The sequence below is a fragment of the Girardinichthys multiradiatus genome, chromosome 3 (genome assembly GCF_021462225.1).
Source record: "Girardinichthys multiradiatus isolate DD_20200921_A chromosome 3, DD_fGirMul_XY1, whole genome shotgun sequence".
NCBI lineage: Eukaryota > Metazoa > Chordata > Actinopteri > Cyprinodontiformes > Goodeidae > Girardinichthys > Girardinichthys multiradiatus.
In genome coordinates, this window is record NC_061796.1 from 13617980 (window position 1) to 13641090 (window position 23111).

The 23111-nt window shown below is 39.5% G+C and overlaps 1 protein-coding gene across 6 annotated transcripts in view; it reads left to right on the forward strand.

The window, feature by feature from the left end:
* trak1a (trafficking protein, kinesin binding 1a) overlaps positions 1–7457 on the forward strand; it is a 49712-nt gene extending 42255 nt beyond the window's left edge. For 5 of the 6 annotated variants that reach the window (XM_047360564.1, XM_047360562.1, XM_047360563.1 and 2 more), the window contains one exon: positions 3479–7457. In XM_047360564.1, the coding sequence (XP_047216520.1) occupies positions 3479–4538 (1060 nt within the window). In that variant the 3' untranslated portion in view covers positions 4539–7457. Of the gene's footprint in view, positions 1–115; positions 213–3478 lie in introns of all 6 variants that reach the window. The other variant, XM_047360567.1, reaches the window with a different exon arrangement.
* The last annotated feature ends 15654 nt before the right edge of the window (positions 7458–23111 follow it).

Here is a 23111-nt window from a genome sequence, read left to right on the forward strand (position 1 = left end):
TGCTTTATATTGCATTCCAGAAATGTTTGGTTACTTTTCTCTTCAAAACATAATTTGACATCACAGGGGGTCACTCACAAGTGTTTTTGTCCCTGCTGTGTGATTGGCTTGACAGGTCATGTGATGAGGAAGAAGAGCTGGAGTTGTATCAAGTAGCTCTTTTGGCAGAATTAGAGCAGACCCATTGAAAGCACCTTTAAGTGTGCAGATGGGTGAGAAAGTGCATGGTTGTGCATTTCTAAAGACTTTGTTTGGGTGTGTTTGAACCCGAATGACATCAGGGTTTGCCTCTGAATCCTTCTTGTATCTGCTCTGCATCATCTTGAGATGGATACTGACAATGCTGAAATAACAAACATTCACAAAAACAATGTTTAGGGCTATAGAAATCTTCTAGGACTTTAGCAACGACCCAATCTTGTCAGTATTTCTTCAGCAACCCAGTGTCTCATCATCTAACCCTTTGGAACAGAAGGTTAAACGATCCAGTTTTGACTGAAGGAGGAGGCATTTCTCTTAATCAGACCTGCCAAGTCAGACTTTATTCTGATTTACTTTTAAAACTAAAATAACATGTTGTCTCAGTTTGTTAAAAGATATTTGATCGTAGATGTTTTTCAATTCCTGCAAAACAAGCTGAAATGCCAATGCCTCACCAGAAGGTGGCGATCATGCCTACATTAAGACACCTCGACAGGAAAAGTATCCAGAGCATGGTTGAAGCCATGCTGAGCAAAAGAATCCCTTAAAACAACTGCAGGTAGTGTTTTTATGACACCGTTCACCAATTAGTTATTAATTTTGTTTGGAAACATGCTTGAAATCTGATGTTTTTACTGAGTCTGAACAAAGTTAGAGGAATGTAGGAAAACCCATAAAACTTTCAACATTACTGTTTCTAGTGCAGAAAATAATAGTGGGTATGCAGGTAAGTTTCTGTAAACCTACTTTGTTCCTTTGGTCCTGTTTGGACTACAACGGATCATGCATGTTTGAGAGGTTAAAACAATTTTTACTAAAAGCTGTCAAACATCCATGGTCTTTGTGGAGTGGCTTTCTGCTTATTGGCCTGTAGCATACTTAGCTTTCATGGTTTCTCATTCTGTTGGTGCATCTATGAACAATAACATTAGCTTGTGTGAATTAGGCCTTGAGGTCATCAGAAATTACCCAGAGTTCCTCTGTAATCATCAATTTTTACTAATTGTTGCTGTTTTCTCATTAGGTCAGACATGTGATATGAAGCGATAGTGTGCATATTGGAGAAGCTTTGTTGAATATGAAGCTGCCAGGAATGAGGAAGAGGTGGAGGAACATTTGTACAGAGTTGGTGTGACATAGGAGGTTACCAGGGACTGGGAGAGATGAATGAAGATCATCGACTGTGTTGAACCCCTAAGGGGAGAAAAGACTGTCTATGGTTTGGTGTAGATCAGACTGAAAAAGTAATTATTTAACCTTTACCAACTCGATGAGCTTCAACAAGTTATTGTTGAACATTTTTTAGAGCCTTTCTGCCGTCACCTATCATAGATTATACATATTAGTAGCAGAGGCCACATCATGCCACTTGTGTGAGAACGCTAGCTGATTTAACTCTTTAGCACCTTATATTAGCAGTTAGCATGGTTAGCTGGGTTTGCATTATCAAGTATCAGCGACCTCTGTATCTGTATTGTAGAGCAGGGGTCTCCAACTCCAGTCCTTAAGAGCTACTACACTGCAGCTTTTTGATGCATCCCTAGTCCAACACACTTGAATCAAATGAATGGCTTGTTACCAGGCTTTTGACAAGCTTGATGACAAGCTTGATGACAAGCTTGATGGCAAGCTTGATGGCATGCTTGATGGCAAGAGGGAATCCGACCATTTAATTCAGCTGTGTTGAAGCAGGGATGTATCTGGAAGTTGAAGGGCATTAGCTCTCGAGGACTGGAGTAGGAGACCCGTTGTAGAGAATGTAGAGCTCAAATGTCCAAAAAGCTGGACATTGAATCTGGCGTTTCTGGTATTTCTAAATCCAGTATATCCCATGACAGATAGAAGTTAAAAGCTGAAAGGGATAATACAAAGCAACACCTTTGCTGTACTCCTTTCAGCCTTCCTGTTATCTGCTTAAAGTCTATCTCTCTTTTTCTCGCAGCCTTAATGCACAGTGGACATGTTTAAAATTCAGTTTCCTTTTAAATATCTTCCAACATCTCTTAAACACCTCACTGGTACTGAAACGAGCTGGTAAAAAAAGGGCCGGTAAGGATGAAAATTGTCAGATTTCTCTGTTCATCTCTATTGGATACCTCTTTTACCTAACTACCATCCATGTTGTGAAGCTCATAGTGTCCGTGTCTGTAATCCCCGATGTTCCTGACTGCAGCTACCATCTAAAGATATTTATCCACTAATGGCTTAGTGGTTTCCAAAACGGCTGCACATTTAACTCATACTAGTCTCATGCAAATTTCTAGACAAATATATGGAGATTTTAAGAAAAGACTGTTTCAGAATAGCAAAAGCTTTGCTGCTATGGTTTTTTGAATACTGAGGTTTATGTTTGATTCTCTGAATCCAGTCTAAATTTGTACAAATAATTGTCTTAATATCTAAAAAAAAAAATAACACTTGTTTTAAAAACATAACTATAGGGGTTAGGGTTAAGCCTCTTAAGTGTCACACAATTATTGTTTAAAATGCACCATTGCCGACAATTGTTACTGCAAGGAAGATCCGAGAGCAAAAACCCAAATCTGAAAGGAAATTATTAAATAAAGGAAAAATTAAAAGGAATGTGAACTGGTGTTTAAATATTCGATATCAATAAAGGTTAATGGATGAAAGATATATATATTTAAAAAGAAATGCCTGACAATTAATACATATGGATGAAAATATTCAAACATTATTTGCTTTTAGTGGGCTAACATTTGAATTATGAAGATGTGGTCACACTCTGTTCATAACTAAAAAGCAGTGGATCAGTGTGTGTAGTTTCAACCATTCGGTTCATTATCAATGCATAATAAATAGCTTAAAGCGAATGAATAGGTGGTCTGATATAAATTAGTCTGTACATAACTAGTAATTCAAATAGAGTATTTTAACAAGCATCACAACTAAACCCTCAGTCTGTTCCAGCCTGTTTGTAAGATAACTTGTAACATTTCACTGCTGCTTCTTTGCTGTGAAAAACCTGCAGGTTGCTGAAACATACTTTGAGCGTTCATTTGAAGCAAACATGATGAAGCTGTTGAAATTAATAAGTAAATAATTGCACTGCTCTCTATTTTCTTCAGTTTTGTAGAAAATGTTGTTTGCAGCTCCTCCCTAACCTTTGGCTGTTGGTGACAGAATGCTACTTAGTACATATTATTGTATTGCCTTGATAAAACAAGTTAGTCTGTTTATGCACTCAAACGTTTCTGTACCTAATAACTGTTGTTTATGCCTTTTTTAAACTTTTGTCTCTTGTTTATTTCCCCAGCCCTGCCGTAGCTATTTGTCAAAGCAGTTCTGCCATCGGCACTTCTACCCACACCTCCACTCCTGTACCCTTCTCAGCCCCGCATACACCTTCCTACACCCCCTGCTGCACCCCACGCCGCCTCTCCCTTTCCCTTTCCCTCAGCGAATCCTCCACCAACTTGAGGGACTCTACCAAGACCACCAGCACCTCTCTAGGCCTTGTGCGACTCCTGCTAGAGCATGGGATTTCTGCCTCGGTGTATGACCCATGCAGCTGGGATCGAGGGCTGGGTCCCACGGGCACTTCAACACCCACGGTAAGAGTGCAGGTGCAGAGGTGTGCAGCCAAGTCAGGGGAGAAGGAAGTCAGACCTCTGGTGAAACGGCCAGACACTCTCCTCCTTCAGTCCTCCACCCCTCCCAGCTCACCCCATGAGGAATCTGCCTCCTCCACCACGGCACGACCTGCATTTCAGTTCAGCCCTTCCAAGGAGGATCCACCATTTTACGATGCCTTCCTCGCTTCTAAACCAGCTCGCACCATTCTGAGGGAAGTGCTGATGGATCTGGAGAGAGAGTATGAAGGCAAGATGGATGAAGACAGCCAGAACGAGGTGACAAACCTCGGACTCGTGGACAAACTGAAACGTTTCCGAACACTTTCCCCGGTTTCTGCCTCGGTTTCCTCTGGGAGTGCTCTGTTAGCCCCCTTCAGCTCCAGTGGACTGGGTGGTGGGCTTCCGGGTTTAAATGCGGGACTGAGGAGGAACCGAAGCTATCCGGCCATGGTGGGTGCCAGTATGGCTATGAAAGACCCAGGTGGACCACCCTGCACACTCATCCCACAGACGATGCAAACATCACATTCACAAGATCCAGAAGAACAGAAAGAAGAAACGGGCAAAGTGCAAACACACCCCTCTGTAGTTAGGAAGGCCATCCACATACCACAAACTTTACATGCACTGGAACCAGCCACACCTCAGACAATAATACAGAGACACACACGGCCAAATAAGCATTCAAAGGACTCAAACACACAAGACCAACACGGTGAGGGTCACACTAGGACATGGTAGAAAAGACTGACTATATTAGCCCAAAATTACAACATTTTACAACACTGTTCATGTTATTATTACACATTTGCAAATACAAAGCCAAAAAGCATATTTATTGCATACACAGCTGTTGTTTGTAGAAACAGATTCACATAATCCAGACTCAGTGAGGCAGTTCCTCATTTATCCTTGCAGCCACTAGTATGAGAACCTGAATATGATGTTGGAGTGATGAATAAAACCCATATTGGCTGAAGCTGTTACACTGTGTTATATTTAAATACTTTCAGGCCAGATTAACGACAGAGTATGCTGCCTTCCTTTGTGTCATTATTGTATACTGTACTGTATCTGCAATATACTGTGGCATATAGTATATTATTAAAGCCCCAATCTGGTGTACCTTAAAATGTGGCTGAATTATAACCTCCAGTTGCTCTATTCATGTTAAATATAGAGATTCACCAAAGTCTGTGGCCGATTTCTAGCCTCTGGTTTTCGTAAAGCTTTGACTTTAATTTTGAGCAATTCCAATTTCTCTTAAAGATCAATATAATAGCTTTAAACATTACCATTATATCAGTGCTTATGCCAGTGATTAAGCTAGCCAAGCTAGATTTACTCTAGAGAATCCAGACCAGGGGCCTCCATTTCCAGTCCTCGAGAGCCCTTGTTCTTAAATACACTTGACTCAAATGAATGGCCCATTACCAGGCCCATGCAGAAGACATCATATCTAGACCCTTACCTTGACTGAGGTTTCCAAAAGACTACCAGTATCCCCGAGTCCAACATGTTTCATAGCAGACAGAAATGCTGCCTTCCCTTTAGCCTTCCTGTTACCTGCTGAAAGTCTGTCTCTTCCTCACTCTCAGCCTGAATGAACCACAGACACGTCTCTTTCCAGTTTAAAAAAAAAAAAGCCTGGATTGCATTGTCAAGTTTCCGACCAGTCAGTGCTGGTTAAGCTAAAAATCATTGGATTATGTTGACCAGACGACCTCTTGGTGCATCTCTACTTATGTAAGGTAACTGACTGCTCTAGCCAAGGACATCAAACATCAATGTCAATCAAACCTAAATAAAAAATGTTTTCCTTTAAAAAACAGTTTGTTTCATGAAACCATTTTGGCATTTTTAGAAGATCCTAGCTGCTTATATTTCCGTTTTTCTGCACTGACCCTAAAAAATGTTTTATATATAATTGTCTTCCTTTTTAATTGTGTTGTTAGAAAATCCATATTGGGGCTTTAAGATATCTTCTTGCTGTGACTGAATGTTCTTATGTGCCTAAAAACAAACACTATTTAATTGGAATATAGGTTTTGCATTTGTTGTCTTTAGTTATTTAGTAATTGCTTTTGTTTTGAGTTATTGTGTGCAATAAAAGTAGTGCAAGGGAGAGTATTTGCTGAAATTCAGTGGTTTGCATCTAATTGTTTGCTTGTCTTACTTCAGATGTATTTTTGTAGTTTTTGTTAAAGTCCTTATGAGTTTTGGATCATATGGGAATAGAGTAAAACTGTATATCTGCTGGAATCCCAGATAAATTTCCCTTTTCGTCATTTGTTTTGCTTGATCTGTTTATCTTCATGTCGGCAGTAAACATTTATGTATGATAGGGTTGGAGTTTGACAAACAAAATGGCCACTGACATGGTGATCTACCAAATTGTACACAGGAGATGCAGCAGCACCTTCAGCACAGCCGGAACCTGATCTAGCACTAAATGCCAAAGGTAAAGTCAATTTGCAGCACATGTTTATTTTTTAAGGCTTTTTATCAGTTCTTTTTTTCTCAGTACTGTGCACCTTGCATCTCCAAACATACACATAATTTACTTTGTTTGGGTCAAACAGCAGAGAGCACTGGAATCTAGATGTAAATCTTGGTTGTAGTCTGAACTTTCATCTCCAGCTGGTTGTTGCTGTAGAGAATCTATCGCTGACCCAGATCCTGTCTCAACAGTATTGATCCGATCAACCTTTAATCGTGCTCCTGTTTAATCCACAGAGCAGAAACACGCTGAAGAAGTAACACAGCTCTCTTGTGCTCATTAAATTGTCCTTCAAGCCCCATTTTGTAAATTCTGCTTGTTACGCATAACTGAGGAGCAAAATTTGAAAAATAAATAAAATAAAATGGGATCCCAACACACAACATTTTAGACTTTTGCACACATCAATATTTAGGGTGTTGTGTTCATTAAGAGTTTCAATGCTTACTTTGGGTTTAGACACTGTCCCTGGACCAAGACAGTGTTGTTTGAATGAATGGAAACGTTTGCTTGTTTAGTTTGTTTTTGCTTCCCAAGAGTCAAGCAAGTGATTATTGCCCATGTTTAAGTGAAGGATGTTTCAGATTGTGTTGTTGTTTGGGTCAGACATTTGAAATCCCCTTTGCTGGACAGATTAAATACTTCAGTAGTTCAGTGGCTTTTGAACAGTTTCTCTTGCAAACAGCTGCCTTGATTGTAATCTGTCTACAAGCCCATTGCTGCCTCGGATGTCATGGGAGCAGCACATTTTGTTTAGAGGGAAAATATCCCTCGCAGTATTTCAGAAATGAAGAATGAAGCAGTAATGTTGATATGACTGGTCGTGTCTCATTGCGTTTTTTGTGCCACGTCACTTGAATAAGTTATTATTCAGCTTGTAGGGCCATCGTACAATATGATTAGATATGTCTGATTTAACCCATCATTTCATGTAAATGTATGCAACATGGACATGTTAACGTGTGATATATATATGTGTGTATATATATATATATATACATACACATACATAGAATGAAAAGACAAATGTAATAATAAAAGCTAGTAGTTTTAGTATAATAGAGGAATATGTTCTAGTCAGAGACTGATGAGTTCTATTTTATAAAACATGTTCAGCTGTCAATAAAATATAAAATAAAGACTTAATTGTCATCCTTAAACTTTGACTTTCTGTTTTACATGATGTCCAACTCACAGCTGGACCTCAGCAGCTACTTTACGTCTCTCCGGTATTAAAACTAATCAGGCTCTCCTGCTTCCCAGTCATAACCTCCTCCTCCCCCCCCCCCCCCCCCCACCCCCCCCCCCACCCCCCCCCCCCCATTTATATAAATAAACTGAATTGAATTTAATTAAAGTCAATGAATAGCCGATGCAAAGTCCCAGTCTACTTTATTATAGTTAATTAAACCTTTACTAGGTTTATGCTTAAAGACCCTTAGAATGCTGGAGATAGGCACCAGCTCCCCCGCGACCCACTATGGAATAAGCGGTAGAAAATGACTGACTGACTGACCACACTGCATTTATTCAGTATTACACTTAACTCACTCTCCAATGACGTTCTGTGTGCTGCACTGTCTCCTTTTCCTCTTACTATTCTTTCTTTTTCCTGATGGCAACAGATATTTTCAGTTTTAAAGATTGTATCTGCTTCAGTACAGAAGAACAAATTAAGATGAACAGTATTGATAATTGACATTTTCAATTAATTACCCTTACTATTGTCTAAAGCATTGTGGGACATCATGGATTAAACTGGTAAGTAAATTTAAAAAATATGTTCTCAAATTGCAATGTATCGACGTACTAAACCCATTTGCAGCTCTGTTTAAGAGAGTTTTATTTGGTTTTTTACATTGGTCATTTATTTGCAGTTGATCACAAGTTTAAACAAACATAAATAAACAATCTAACGCTTAACCTAGTTTTATCTTGACATTTTTTAACTGTTTCTTGCTTTGTTTGATGTAATAAATTATTTGAACTAAAACCTATTTAGAAAAACATTACCAAAATATGTTTTCGGTTGTTAAAACTCTTGTACTTACCGCAGGTTTCCACAAGGGGGCACTATGTCCCAACCACTGCCAATTCGAAACATGGACGGAAAGAGTAGACCTACATTTATTTATATCATTTTATAATATGAATAATACTTATTTCTTTCTTGAAAATCAGTGTAGACACGAGACGAGAAAAATTAGAAACACAAGGCAGAGAACCCTGACGATGGAAAGCAAGCCTACCCTCTCTCACAATGATGGAGACATGATCAGAACAGATGGATAAGAAGGGCAGAATGGTTTTAAATTTGTTTTTGGTGCTTAGATGAAAACGGGCAGGTGTGTCTCCTACATGGGGAAATGAAAACATTCTGCATTGCTGAGTCAGATGGAGAATGAATGTCTCATTTGTTATTTTGGGTACTATGTTTATGTATGCTGTCTTTGTAATTGTAATTATCTAAGCATTTAGCCTGTGCAACCTGCATTTTATTTTACAAATGTGAAATGGTAAATTTTGTAATATTTAGGGGCATTCAAAGTGCAGCAGACTGAGCCTTGTTTAGTCAATTATGTGTGATTTCTGCTTGTTGTAACTAACGTCTTACATACAAAATCAGGCCATCACAAACTGTTGATACCATTATGGGAAAGTAAATTAAAAGACCTCTGTGACAACAAGGTAAGTAAGGATCTGTAACTTTGAAACTGTTAACTCTCATCTTAAAAACATTACATTACAAACAAATACATTAAATAGTAAAATGAGCAATAGTTTTGTTCTAAACTTTTGTTTCAATTTTAATTTTAGGACTATAATTTAGTATCATTTTAAAATGTTTAAAATAATTATGCTTAAGGTTCATGTAAATTAAAATCAATGAAGTTGAAGTTAATAGAATGACAGCTGTACCTCAGAGATGCTTCAATAAACTTGAATATATTTTATCTGTGGTAAAAACCAGAACACAGGGCTTTGCAAAAGTATAGTTAAACTTTAAACTTTTATTATTTTATAACATTATCACTACAGACCTGCATGTATTTTAATGGGATTTTATGTGAGAGACCGACACTAAGATACTGAATGGTTGAACAATGCACAGTGACACCATCTGCAGCAAGATGATGTAGGTCTTTGGAGGTGGCCTGTGGGTTGTCTTTGACTGTTCTCCCCATCCTTCTCTACCTCTAATATTTTTCATAGTCACCACTTCTGGCATAACAAAAATTGTGCCTGAGGTCTTCCATTTCCTTACTATGTTCCTCACAGCGGAAATTGACAGCTGGAATCTCTGAAATAGCTTTTTGTATCCTTTCTCTAAGTCATAATGTTGAACAATCTTTGTTTTCAGGTCATTGGAGAGTTGTTTTGAGGGACCCATGCAGCCACTCTTCAGAGGAGATACAAAGAGGAGAACAGCTTGCAATAGTCCACCTTAAATACCATTTCTCATGATTGGAAACACCTGTCTGTGAAGTTGAAGGATTAATGCGCTTACCAAACCAATTTTGTGTTCCAATAAATTAGAGCTATGTCATTAAAGGTATTCAAATGACATGGGTGCCCAAATGTATGCACTGGTCAAATTTTGTTTTCATGCATATTGAACATTTTCTGTTAGTCCAATAAACCTCATTTCACTACTGAAATATTACTATGTCCAAACTGAAATAGCTGATCCAAACACCTAATGATTTAAAAATAAAAATGATTCAAATTATCAAGTTTTTTTCATCCAGGTGACAAAAAACAAAATGATTTGGGAAAGCTTTCTGGAAATGAGTTTGAGTACATGATAATATTTTGAGTCATTTTAATATTTTAGGATGACGAAAGAGGCTATTAAAGATCTATAGTGATTTAAACACTATCCCCACACAGTCCAAAGAAGACAAAGAAGAATGTTTTGCACATTTCCAACCTAACTGTTTACTAGCCTGATTTACTTAAACCCTTAATGTTTCTGGCTCTGGCATAAAAGCTTTCAACTTATCTGAAACATGGGTTGGAAACTCGGATCTGCTGTGTTTATTTATAGGCACTGTAGTATTACTGTGAAATATATTTTTCAACAAGGTAAACAACATGATCAGGAGGAAGATATTCTATATTATTCCATGTTATTTTACATCAATAAGTACTGATGCCCCCCAGTGGTGTGTTCTGAAGCAACTCAAGAAGTTCAACCTCCCATGGGAGCTGCTGGTCATCTTCTATGCTGCCATCATTCAGTCTGTCCTGTGTTCATCCATCTCGATGTGGTTTGGGTCATCCACAAAACAGGACAGGTCCAGACTGCAACGAATAATCAGGGCTGACCTTCCCTCCATCCGGGACTTATACAGGTCTAGGGTCAGGAAAAGAGCTGCAAAAATCTCTGCAGACCCCACACATCCTGCACAAAAACTTTTCAGAGTTTTACATTCAGGCCGCCGCTACAGAGCACTGTTTACTAAAACCAGCAGAGACAGTTTCTTCCCCCAGGCTGTTTCTCGGATGAACATTTAATAGAGTACCAAACAACTGCATGCTGAAGTTGCAAATGCACCTTTGTATATATATGTATATTTAAGGACATAAAGATATATGCATAAATATATCTTACAACGCATTAAACAAACAAAAAAAACAAACAAAAAAACCCCCAGAGAGCAAAATATACCATAGTGGGTCGCGGGGGAGCTGGTGCCTATCTCCAACAGTCTATGGGCGAGAGGCGGGGTACACCCTGGACAGGTTGCCAGTCTATCGCAGACTCTTTAATAATAATTTGTATAAATCTTTGGAAATACATTCTGTAGATCAACCTTCTTCAAAAAATAACTGAATTATAAAATATATTGAAAAAATACAGAATCTTTAAGCTGAGTGTAGGCAATTAAGTTTAAATGCTTTAATATTAAAAACAATATCATCACTTGCTTGTATTGAATTAGAAAATTTAAAGCTGTTTTAGTAAATTCAAATACAGGCGTTAAAGTTGGACATCCGATGTAACTTAATAAATGATTCCTACATTTACTAATTGTTTCCCCCACAATATGCTTGAATAATGTTGCAAATTATTTTTAATCTTACTTTACGAACTCAAGTGAAATGATTTCAACTATCCATCTTAACTGTAACAAAAGCATTTTAAAAGCAGGAGGTGACAAAGCTTTGACCATGCCCCCTCTAAATCTCTAAGCGTTGCTGAAAAACAGGGTTTTACTAATATTTAGAAAAACGAAAAAATGATTATGGAGCTGACAATTCATACTTTTTTTTAGCATCTTACTTCAGCAATTAGATTAGCATGGATAGCATTATTAAAAAAGCGGTCTCCATGTGTATTGCCCTGAGAATGTAATTTCTTACCTATACTGACATTTCTGAAAGCCTGACATTACCAAATCCAGCATTTGGTAATGTCGCAGAGGCGACTGTGGCTCAGTAGGAAGAGTAGTCCTATTCTTCCTTCCTGCAATCGGAAGGTTGTGGATTCAATTCCAGCTTCCTCCTGCTGTATGTCGATGTGCCCCTGGGCAAGGCACTTAACCTCAAGTTGCCTACCGATCTGCGTATCGGTGTATGAATGTGTGAGTGCGATTGGGTGAATGTGGCTCTAGTGTAAAGCGCTTTGAGCGGTCTGTATGACTGGAAAGGCACTATATAAGTTCAGTCCATTTAGCATGCCCAATGAAAGCTAGATGTTTAAGGTTTAAGAGGAAAAAACATAGCAACTTTCCTGTCCGCTTAAAGTTTTGCTCTTTCTCACTCTCTTGCAGCCTGAAAGAACCCCAGAAATGTCCATGTTATAAAACATACAGTTTCCTTGTAAATAGCTCATAGCTCAAATGGCAACATTTAGTCTTATTTACTCAGTAACAGTTTACACACCGAAGAGTGTTGTTGTTAATATGACCTGGTAGCAGTTCAGGATTGACTTGTTTGGAAAAGGTCAGATTTTTGTGTTCCCAACTGGTGGGTCACTCCTCACAGCCAATTCTAGTTACCAGCTGATTTCTGGGCTAAGCTCCCTTTTTTGTCAGACATATCACTTTTGCCACATGTTAATATCCGAAGCACTGTGGTAAACAAATTACGTTTCAGACAAACTGTCTTTGCATAAACAAACATTTGTAACAGACGTCTTAGTATTAACTTGTCGCATTATCATGCTATTGGTTTACTGCCCAATTGGTGACTGTCATTCAATAAACAAAAATTCTAAATTCCTAAATGATGAAAGAGGCCTAGGTTTTATGAACAAATATAGGTGAATTTTTTGAGTCTGTGGATTGATATGTTTATACTTTAAACTGACAACTGGTCAATTTTGTGTGCATATGAATGCCAAGAGAGTCAGCTGTACTGATCACTTGAACAATTTATGAATTAAAGAGATTATTATTGTTCGACCTCTGTCCTGTTGGATTTATTACTAATTTATTACCTTCACCATTCTGCGCTGATAACTGTCTTCAATTCATTCCAGCAGCTACAATCCTTCATGTGATTATCAGCTCCTCCAGAAGGGACTACAAATTGAAAGTTAATGTCTTTCACTTCGGGGGTCTTAATAATAAACGGTGTGAGGAAGGACCTCCTCTCCTCCTCCCCAGCTCCAATCATTATAGCGTCTTTGTGACATTTTTAACTTAACAATATTTACATCAAATTATCAGAATCTGCCAGACAGCAAATTGAATGTAATCAAATGAGGTGTGATTCCATTTGCTCTCGGTGTGCTTGTGAAACATTAGCTGACATTTCTTCCTGACATCTTCAGACATTTTGGGTGAAAAATATTCGGGCTATTTGATGCTGAAAAACCTGACCAACACCCTAAAACATGTTTTACTGCACCCATTTATTTCTTTGCCCTTTAAAAGCAAGGTTGAATAATAGAGTATTCTTTTTTAACGTTAAAGGCTTCACCCAACAAGCTAGACAGTGCCATTATTATAAAGTTTAGAGTCACTATTTAATGAATAAGTAACTAAATCAATTTGATGCTTTATAAAGTTTTTTTTGTAAAGTTTTGCCTTCTGTTCTTAAGATCTTGGAGAACTTGTGATAGTTCTTTGGATTTATTCAGTCTCGGCGTCTCTTGAACCATTCCCAGCCTGACTCATGATGTTGTGATCAGAGCCTATGCCATCTGTTGCAGGTCTGCTCATTATTGTGGCTGAGGACAGCTGTTTACAACTCTGGCTCATCATCATGAGTTGCTGAATAAAGCTGGGAATGATAAGATGCTCCCTGATGGGGCTCCTTGCTGAAAAACATCTTTCCCAAACTTTTTAACAATATGGAGGCCAATCATTTGGATCCCTTGCATGACTAAAGCTCCAAGCCAATGATTCACACCATATTTAATTGTTTTGCACTCTTGCTTTTGTATAGATGATTGATTGGCTTAGCTTTGTCTTTCTACTGACTGGTGGCTGAAACCATGAGGTTTTGATCTGATTTGAACTAATGTTGCTTATATATATATTTGTCATTTGTCTGTTTTGACACTCTGTTTTGGCTTCATATCTTGTGTTATTTTACATTTTGTGTTTTTGCTCTCTCTTCAGGTATTGCAATCGTTTTTCCCTTGTCCATTTGTTAACCAGCTGTGTTTATTTAAAATTATTGCCCAGCCAATCCTCTCAGATATTTTTAACTTCCCCCACAGCATCAGCCAATATTAAAGGCTTACCTGTTACTCATTAAGTGATGAGTAACAGGTACAGGGAATCCTGGCTCGACCATACCGTACCTCAGCCCCAACTACACCAAGAGCCGTGGCAGTACCAGCCAGGTTTACGTCATCTGGGCTACTTATGTGAGTACCTTGGAGCTAAAGACACCCCTTATGAATCAGATACCCTGGGCTCACTCCTCAAGGAGCTGTATTGTGTTGTGCTGCCACACTGATGGTCTCTGCATGACTCTGATTCAAACATTAACAACCCTCTACATTGCTCCAGCCTTAGCAAGCACAGCAACAGCCTTATCTACAGCTATCCAAACCAAGACCTTGACTCAGGTTTTCTTTGGAGACCAAACCGGTCCTTTAGCCTGAACTGTGTTACACTAAGCCAGTCCTCTTGCATGGGTTGTTAGAGGCCATGCAAGTGCTTTTGTGAGCTGTCAGAACCAGAACAGAAAGTTTCTGCATCGGAACAACACGTTACAGCAGCAGCAACATCTCCAGTGTCAGCTCCAGTAGCTCCATTGTCCACAGCTTCGGCTAACGTAGAATGCTTGCCTACTGCAACATCTTCAACACCAGTTTGCAGCAACTCAGGCACTAGTCTGCAGCGTTATCATCAACTGAATATCCCTTGTCATCCCCTGAGTATCCCTGATCAGAGAATCCTTCAGATGCAGTAGCTCCTCCTTCATCCTCCGGCATCATCTTCTGAGCTTTTATCCAACCCTGAGAGCCAGCCCCCTCTCCTTCACCATTTCCTGTGTCGTCTGTGAATTCTTTACCACAGCTGCCTTTAGAGTCTAATAAGACTTCATCAGCACGATCATCTTCTAAACCACTCCCTTTGTTTTCATTTTCAGGGAAGCCTTTATTATGTCCAGTCCAGCCTTTGTGTCGCCCATCAGAGATTTCTAGTTGACAGCTGGCCCAGTACACTCTGAACCACCTACCTGAAATCTGAGCTTTCCCTGGCTGGACAGTTTTGATTTGTATTTGGGATTGCTGTGATAATTCCATTTGTATCTAAGTTTCAATCATCTAGCTGTTGGTTTGAGGTGAAGTTGAAAAACTTCCAACAGCATGATGGTTCCTCAACTATGCTTAACAATTTGCTTAGTGTTCTGAGGTAAGAAACGTCACCGTATCTCCTCCACACATACTGTACTTCTTATCAGATAGCTCAGTCTTTGTCTTGTCTAACCATTAAACATTTTTCAAGAAGACAATTGACAATTGTCCATTTGGGTAGCTGCAAATTCCAGATGACCTTGAAGGTGTCAATTTTGGACCAGGGTTGTCTTCCTTGGTTGGCACCCTCTCAATCCATGTCTATGTTAAACTTTGTGTCATATTATAACTATGTTATACTATTCGATTAGTATTTCTGAAAATCCTTTAATTCAATTATTGATCAACCTTAAAAAGTACTGTATGACATTCATGCCCAAGATGAGTGTGCACAGTTGTCTGCCCACAACTCTACTCAAGAAATTTTTACCTCATATGTAGTAATTTCTAGAGACTTTTCTAGAGAACAGTAAAATGTTTTATGATCTTTTTGTTGATATTAGTGAAAAAACTAGTAAACCAAACCTTTCAGTGTTTATTTATCATAAAACAAAATCCCACAAGAACCCTATTTAACAAAAAAGATGTAAAAACATTTTGCTCAAAATATTTTACTTTATATAAGGGGTTCAGTAAAAAGCAAAATATCAAAAGTAGATCTTAAAAAATGCTCCAAACCAGGAGGTCAAGCTGAGAAATACATTGGCATGTTACACAGTGTTGGTGTAAGATGGATTCAAACTCAAAAGTTTGATTTGGACTACTGGGATGGAACCAGCTCAGGTTAGCAAACATAGCGATTAATTGGGAATGTGACAGTGATGACATTTCCAGCACAAAGCTATATTTAGTCGTCTCCGCCTGCATCACCTGCGTCATCGGAGGGATGTAGAACAAGATGACATGACATGAAAATGACATGAAGATGTCGCGTTTATTTATCTGTCTGTCTGTGTGAGAGAAGCAGTTTATGTTTGTATGAATAAAGTACATAAAAATCATCAGTGCGGTTAAACATACAAAAATTATGTTTATTGCAAGTAAACAACATGCAATGTTACTGTATTTAGGATGGAGGAGATAGAAAGTTGCAGATAGATGTGTAAATTATTCAGTTTAGAGCAAACAATGAGTGAACCAGACGGGAAAGAAAGGTGTTTTTACTTTAAATGGATTGCCAACATTAGTTATACTTATAGGTGGGTCTGTGAGTCCTGAAGCCTGCAGCAGAAAGAATTTATTGTGCTTGTGAAATAGCATGCAAATATACATAAATGTTGGTTTAGAGGTTATTGGTAATTTTACGTACATGTTTTAGCATTTGACGTACTCATCAGGAAACTGACTTTTCTCCCAATCGATGCACCTTTAATTAACAACCACAAGTTTTTACAGTTCATGAAAATGCGTTAGATGCAAATGTCCCAGAGTAAGCTCTTGGATGCCCATACAGACACGTCTGGCAGAGTGACAGCGGTGCTGCCAGGGTGCATTGATGGCCCTTGACAGCAGACGTACAAGTGGGATATGGCAACAGGAAACTAAGAATTGGCAACAACAACAGAGGCTGCAGAGGTTATTATGAGTCTGTGTAGCATCAGTTTAGTTTACTTTTCATACCACCGATAATCTTGAAAACTAAAAATTAAAAAGGAAAAAGGGTTCATGTGTAGATGTTTACTTTACAAACCGGAAAGGAAGTCTGACACAAACCTAAAATGTTTTGAGTAAAGCTATTTAGAAGAGGTTGGCACTCACCAACACAGTAAATATAAAAGTTCAAATATTGGTTTTCTTCTTTCCAACTTTTATTGATAGCTCTTTGAAGTTTGTTGGTCTCCTAAATGGCCTGAGGTTATTTGCAAATGGGACTTATGGCTTTCTTTCTGTTAACGATGCATTTCTTTTTTCTGCGCTTCCATAAAACTAAATTTGTGGAGTGAAAGACCAGTAATTGTCTTGCTAACAGATTCTCCCACCTGAAGTGCAGATCTCTAGAGCTCCTCCACAGTTACTACGTGCCTTTTGTCTGCTTCTCTGAAATGCTGTCCTTGCCTGGCCTGTGAGTTTAGGTACATGGCTGCATCTTAGTAGGTGTGCAATTGTGCCATGCTATTTCCATTTTCAGATGATGGATTGAACAGTACTCTGTGGGATGTCATCTTCTGGCTTTACAACTGTACTTTCAATTTCAAAACAACTTTCTCTCTGATCTATCTGTGGTGTTCCTTTGTCTTCATGATGTTGTCATACGCACGGCATCTGTGCGTATGACAACAGGTTTTTTGTGTTTTGTGCTGTGTTTCTCTCTCCTGTAGGGTGTCACTGGCAGGTGCAGCTGCAACAGGTGTTTCTTGAGCCCAAAACCAGGGCTTCTTAAAGAGCAGGTACCTGGACGGAGGCATCAGCCTGTTGTCTCTGCCAGCGTGGTAACCTGACCGTGTTCTGCGGTTTTCTGCATTTCTCTAATCGAGTTTCTTATCCTGCTTCGCAGATCTAATCACCCTACGACAGAGCCCTGGATTTCCTAGCTCCTGTTTTCCGTATCATGCTCTGGCGAGTGTTAGAAACAACTCCCTTCCACTCCTACCTCCAGTCCTACAGCTCTGAGATCATCTTGTGGAAACACCTGCCATTGCTCACCTGCCTGTCCACCTTCCAATACCGCGTGCTCAGCTGAAGCACAGCCGCTCAAGGATTACATAGAGCAAATGTCAGCACTGTGAATCTCCGTGCCATTCCTCCTGCCAAACTCAGCCTCTGTGGGAAAGATTTACCTCCTCCAACAAGCCATCATCCACCACCAACAGTAAGCTGACCTCAACCCTTCTCTGCACACCTCTCCATAACATCACCCGAACAACAATAACCTCTCTCCTCTTTGTTAACAAGTTATTTTCCCTCCTTTAGTCATGCTCCTCACACAGCAGCGCTGCAGTTAACTACACTCACTTGTTCTTGGCTCCAGTATTTATTGTCTCACTGCTTAAGCTGCACGGATAGTTAACCACCAACTACTGAATGAAAACAAAATTACAAAACTAGTAGACTGTATACCACTCAAAATACAGAATTTACAAAATAATACAAAATGCAAAGTCAAAGTCCAATGTTACACTTTTATTTTTTTGGTGTACAGTGATGCTGGGTCATCGGAACCATTTGGAAATGTTCCCAATGCATAAGGCAAAGACATTACTATTTCAGAATAAACTCTGCATGAGGTAAGTATTGTAAAACAGCAACATATAAAGCAACTGAATTACATTCTGCAGAAATAGATTTAGCCTAAAAGGCTTTTTTTATGGGAAAACTACTGTGGTGTAAATACTAAATACTGAGAACAAAATAAAAAATCTCTGATTGAGCAGCTAGTCAGTGTAAGGGTCATCTTCACTACCATCAATACTTTTTCAAAAATCTACTATTTTATACAGAAATCATTATGTGCAGGGGAAAGAGGTCTAATTATATTTAGAATTTGTAGAGGTTGTTATTTGGTAGCTATTGTTGCATAGAGACCAGAATAACAGTAAACAAATGTCCAGTAATTGACTAATAATGACAGTATAATAGTTTTATTGTATGTTTGCCATACCAACATGAACATGATCACATCTATGAAGTGTATTTAATGCTTACAAGTGAAGCCTTTTGGTTTTCTTATCTGCTGTTTTTATCTTGATAACATGGCCAGTCAGCTTTGTGTACTTTATACTCATTAGACACACTTCTCTTTGTAGACTGGGCCTGTTTTATGGCTCCCATCTCCTGTGGATACATCCTGATTTTTTATAACTGCTTGTAATGCTCAACAGCAGAGAAAAAAGGAATGAACTAGAAGGACTCTGTGTCACAGAGCTTCAGTCTGTGTCATTTCTAATCCATTGTCCTCAGCGTTACACATTTTAGACCCGTCTACTTCAATATGAGCTAAAGCACTGCACCTACACCTCGCTGGTGTCAGACAATCCCCCTCTGATGAGCAGTATGGAGGACCAAACTGACTAATCCCCTAAAGCTGATTTTCAGACTGCAATATTTCCTGACATTAAATGCCTATTTAAGTAGCTAATTATGCTTACTTTTGAATAAGCCGGTAGATAAATATATTCATTATAAATGTTGTTTTATACATCTATATCCATGGTATAAATAAAATATATTTATTGTCTGTGTGTTTAGTAATGCCAAATGGTATATTAATAACAAAATTTGAAATATTTAAAAAATAAATAGCTAATTTATGTATTTTTATGAGGATATCAAGAAAAATTATTTTCAACTACACAAAATGCCCACATATTCTGAGTGTTCTCTGGATGTGGGTCAAATCTATACCGAAAATGACAGAACACTCTGGCCAACAAGACCCTGCAGAAACACTCAGAAGAACTATTTCAGAACATGCAAATCAGCTTCATTCTCATGACTCTTCTCTCCATCTTCTTACAGAGCAGCAGTGTCAAACCAACCAGCAGTTAGTGCAGAACACCTCCATGCTGCAGCAAACCCTCCGTGCCCAGTCCACCACACAGGTAGATGGCACTGCTGCATCCCCGGTAACTCCACAACTGTCCCACTCTTGTGACGTCATTTCCCCTAACCCAGATACGTTTTCTGGAGAAGTAGGAAATTGTAGAGGATTTTTACTCCAATGTGCCTTAGTTTTCAACCGCTCTCCAAGTTTCTTCCCGCATGATGATGTTAAGATTTCATATATCATTGGTTTATTGACCGGCAAGGCTTTGCGATAGGCCGAGGTCCGATTTTCTGTTTCCTGCAACTTTGGTTGTACTTTTGAAGAATTTGTTTCTGAATTTAAGCAAATCTTCTCCACTGAAGTGGATCAGTCAGGCACCGGAAGGCAGCATTAAAGCAGCACAATAGACCTCTCACTGAGTTTTCGATAGAATTTTGTACTTTGGCAGCAGTTTCCGGTAGGAATAATATTGCTTTAATGTCAGCATTTATTCATGCTTTAGACGAGAATTTAAAAGACGAGTTAGCTTTGGTTGATGAACCTGACACATTAGATGAAGTAATCTCCTTGGCCACAAGAGTGGATAATAGAATTAGGGAGAGAAGGAGAACCAGAACAGGAGAATCTAGTATTAGATCACGGATTAACTTTTCACCCATTGCAAGACCCACACAGCTCTTAGCTACTGGGTCGGAACCTATGGTGATAGGACGCACCCGGTTAACTCCAGAAGAAAGACAGAGACGCAGACAGGCCAAACAGTGCTTTTATTGTGGTTCTCCTAATCATTTTGTTGTTAACTGTTCTATTTGTCCCGGGCAGCCAAAAGACAGGGTCCGCTAACCATAAAGGGGGGGTTAGCGGACCATTCTGTAGATAATGAAGCCCCTAGACTCAGCTTACCATCAACCATCATGGTTAACCAACAAACCTTGACTATGTCCGCTTTGGTCGACTCTGGAAGTGATCAGAATTTAATTGATTCAGGGTTAGTAAGCGAAGCAGGAATTGAGGTTGAACCACTTCCTTCCCCGCGATCTGTATTAGCCCTTGATGGTCAGGCTTTACAGCAAATTACACGTCGGACCAAACCCATTGATCTTTTGTTATCAGGGAACCAGAGAGAAAAGATTTCTTTCTTTGTATTTCCAGTATCCCAGGGTTATTTGGTCTTAGGTTACCCCTTGTTAAGAAAACACAATCCTCATCTTGGTTGGTCGAAAGGTCGTGTTGAATCTTGGTCCATTAGTTGCCACTCATCTTGCCTTCAGTCAGCATTTTCCCCGAGCTTTTCTGAACAGAGTAGTGAGGAGAATGAGGAGATAGATATCTCACATGTACCCTTAGAATATCATGACCTCAAGGGAGTTTTTTTAGTAAAAACAAGGCTTTGTCCTTACCACCCCATAGGCCTTACGACTGCGCTATCGACCTTCTCCCTGGCGCCCCCTTACCATCTAGTAAACTATAATATCTCCCACCCGGAACAGAATTCCATGGAGAATTATAGTAGTGAGTCTTTATCAGCAGTGATAATCCGACCATCTTCTTCACCTCTTGGGGCCGGATTTTTCTTTGTAGGCAAAAAGGATGATTCTTTAAGACTATGTATCGACTATAGGGGTCTTAATCAAATCACCGTGAAAAAAGTATCCGCTTCCACTACTTTCCTCAGCTTTTGAACCGGTTCATGGTGCTACAGTATTCTCTAAACTAGATCTGAGAAATGTTTACCATCTTGTTAGGATCCGCCAGGGGGATGAGTGGAAGACGGCTTTCAAGACTCCTCTCGGTCATTTTGAATACCTGGTCATGCCTTTTGGACTATGCAATGCTCCTGCTGTTTTTCAGGCACTTGTTAACGATGTGCTTAGAGACTTTTTGAACATTTTTGTTTTTGTGTATCTTGACGACATTGATTTATTCAAAGGACATTGAGGAGCATCGTCGCCATGTACGCCAAGTACTACAGCATCTTTTGGAAAACCATCTCTTTGTGAAGAGTGCGAGTTTCATCAAACCTCTGTCACTTTCTTAAGATACATTCTTGAGAGTGGACATGTTCGATCTGATCCCGAGAAGATTAAGGCGGTCCTGGAGTGGCCTGTACCAGACACCCGCAAAGCACTACAAAGATTCCTCGGGTTTGCAAACTTTTACAGACGCTTCATAAGAAACTACAGCCAGACAGCCTCACCGCTTACTGCTTTAACATCTTCCAAGGTCCCATTTTCATGGTCACCCGAAGCTGAAGAAGCATTTCAGGCTCTAAAAAGGAAGTTCTCTCAAGCTCCCATCTTAATTCACCCTGACTCTTCGAAACAGTTTATTTTAGAGGTTGATGCCTCTGACATTGGGGTAGGAGCAATCTTATCATAGAAATCTGAAGATGGGAGATTACATCCTTGTGCCTTTTTTTCATGCAGACTGAACAATGCAGAGAGAAACAATGACGTCGGAGATAGGGAATTACTGGTTATTAAGCTAGCTCTTGAGGAACGGGCGCAGAACATCCAGTCCAAGTCTGGACGGACCATAAGAATTTGGCTTATATACAATCTGCTAAAAGATTGAACCCACGTCAGTCCCGGTGGTCTTTGTTCTTTTCATGCTTTGACCTTTGTATTTCTTTCAGACCTGGAACTAAGAACGCTAAACCTGATGCTCTCTCCAGACAGTTTGCAGGTGATGAATCTGTAAAGGAACCAGCGCCCATCTTACCACCAAATTGGATGGTCAGGGCGCTCATGTGGGAGATGGAAGACGTAATCTGCAGAGCACAACAAGAACCTGACCCTGGCACAGGACCACCCAGTCGTACCTACGTCCCACTTCAGGTTCGTCATAGACTCATTGATTGGTTACACACAGCTAAGTTTTCAGCCCATCCTGGAGTTAGCAGGACAATAGCCCTAATACAGAGAAGGTTTTGGTGGCCTTCAATCCATAAGGATGTTAAAGACTTTGTTCAGGCTTGTTCCACATGTGCCAGAAACAAGACCAGCAATCAACCCCCCCGCTGGTCTCCTTCAACCGCTCAGTATACCTGGTCGTCCCTGGTCACATATTGCTTTGGACTTTTTTACCGGTTTACCCTCATCTTCAGGTATGACCACTATTCTCACAATTGTTGACCGATACTCAAAGACATGCCATCTCATCCCACTCAGGAAACGTCCTACTGTTCTGCAAACCGCCAAACCTCTCACCAAACATGTTTTTCGTTTACATGGCATACCACATGACATCCTGTCTGACTGAGGCCCACAATTCATCTCTCAGGTCTGGAAGCAATTTTGTTTAACTTTGGGAGCTAGAGTTTCACTAACCTTCGGCTACCACCCCCAATCCAACGGACAATCAGAAAGACTCAATCAACAACTTGAATCCACCTTACAATGTCTCACTTCTACTAATCCTACAGACTGGTACTCATACCTGCCATGGGTTGAATATGCTCTGAACTCTCACGTTTCCTCTGCTAGAGGACGTTCCCCTTTTGAAGCATCGTTAGGTTACCAGCCACCTTTGTTTTCTGCTGATGAGACAGACATCACGGTCCCTTCA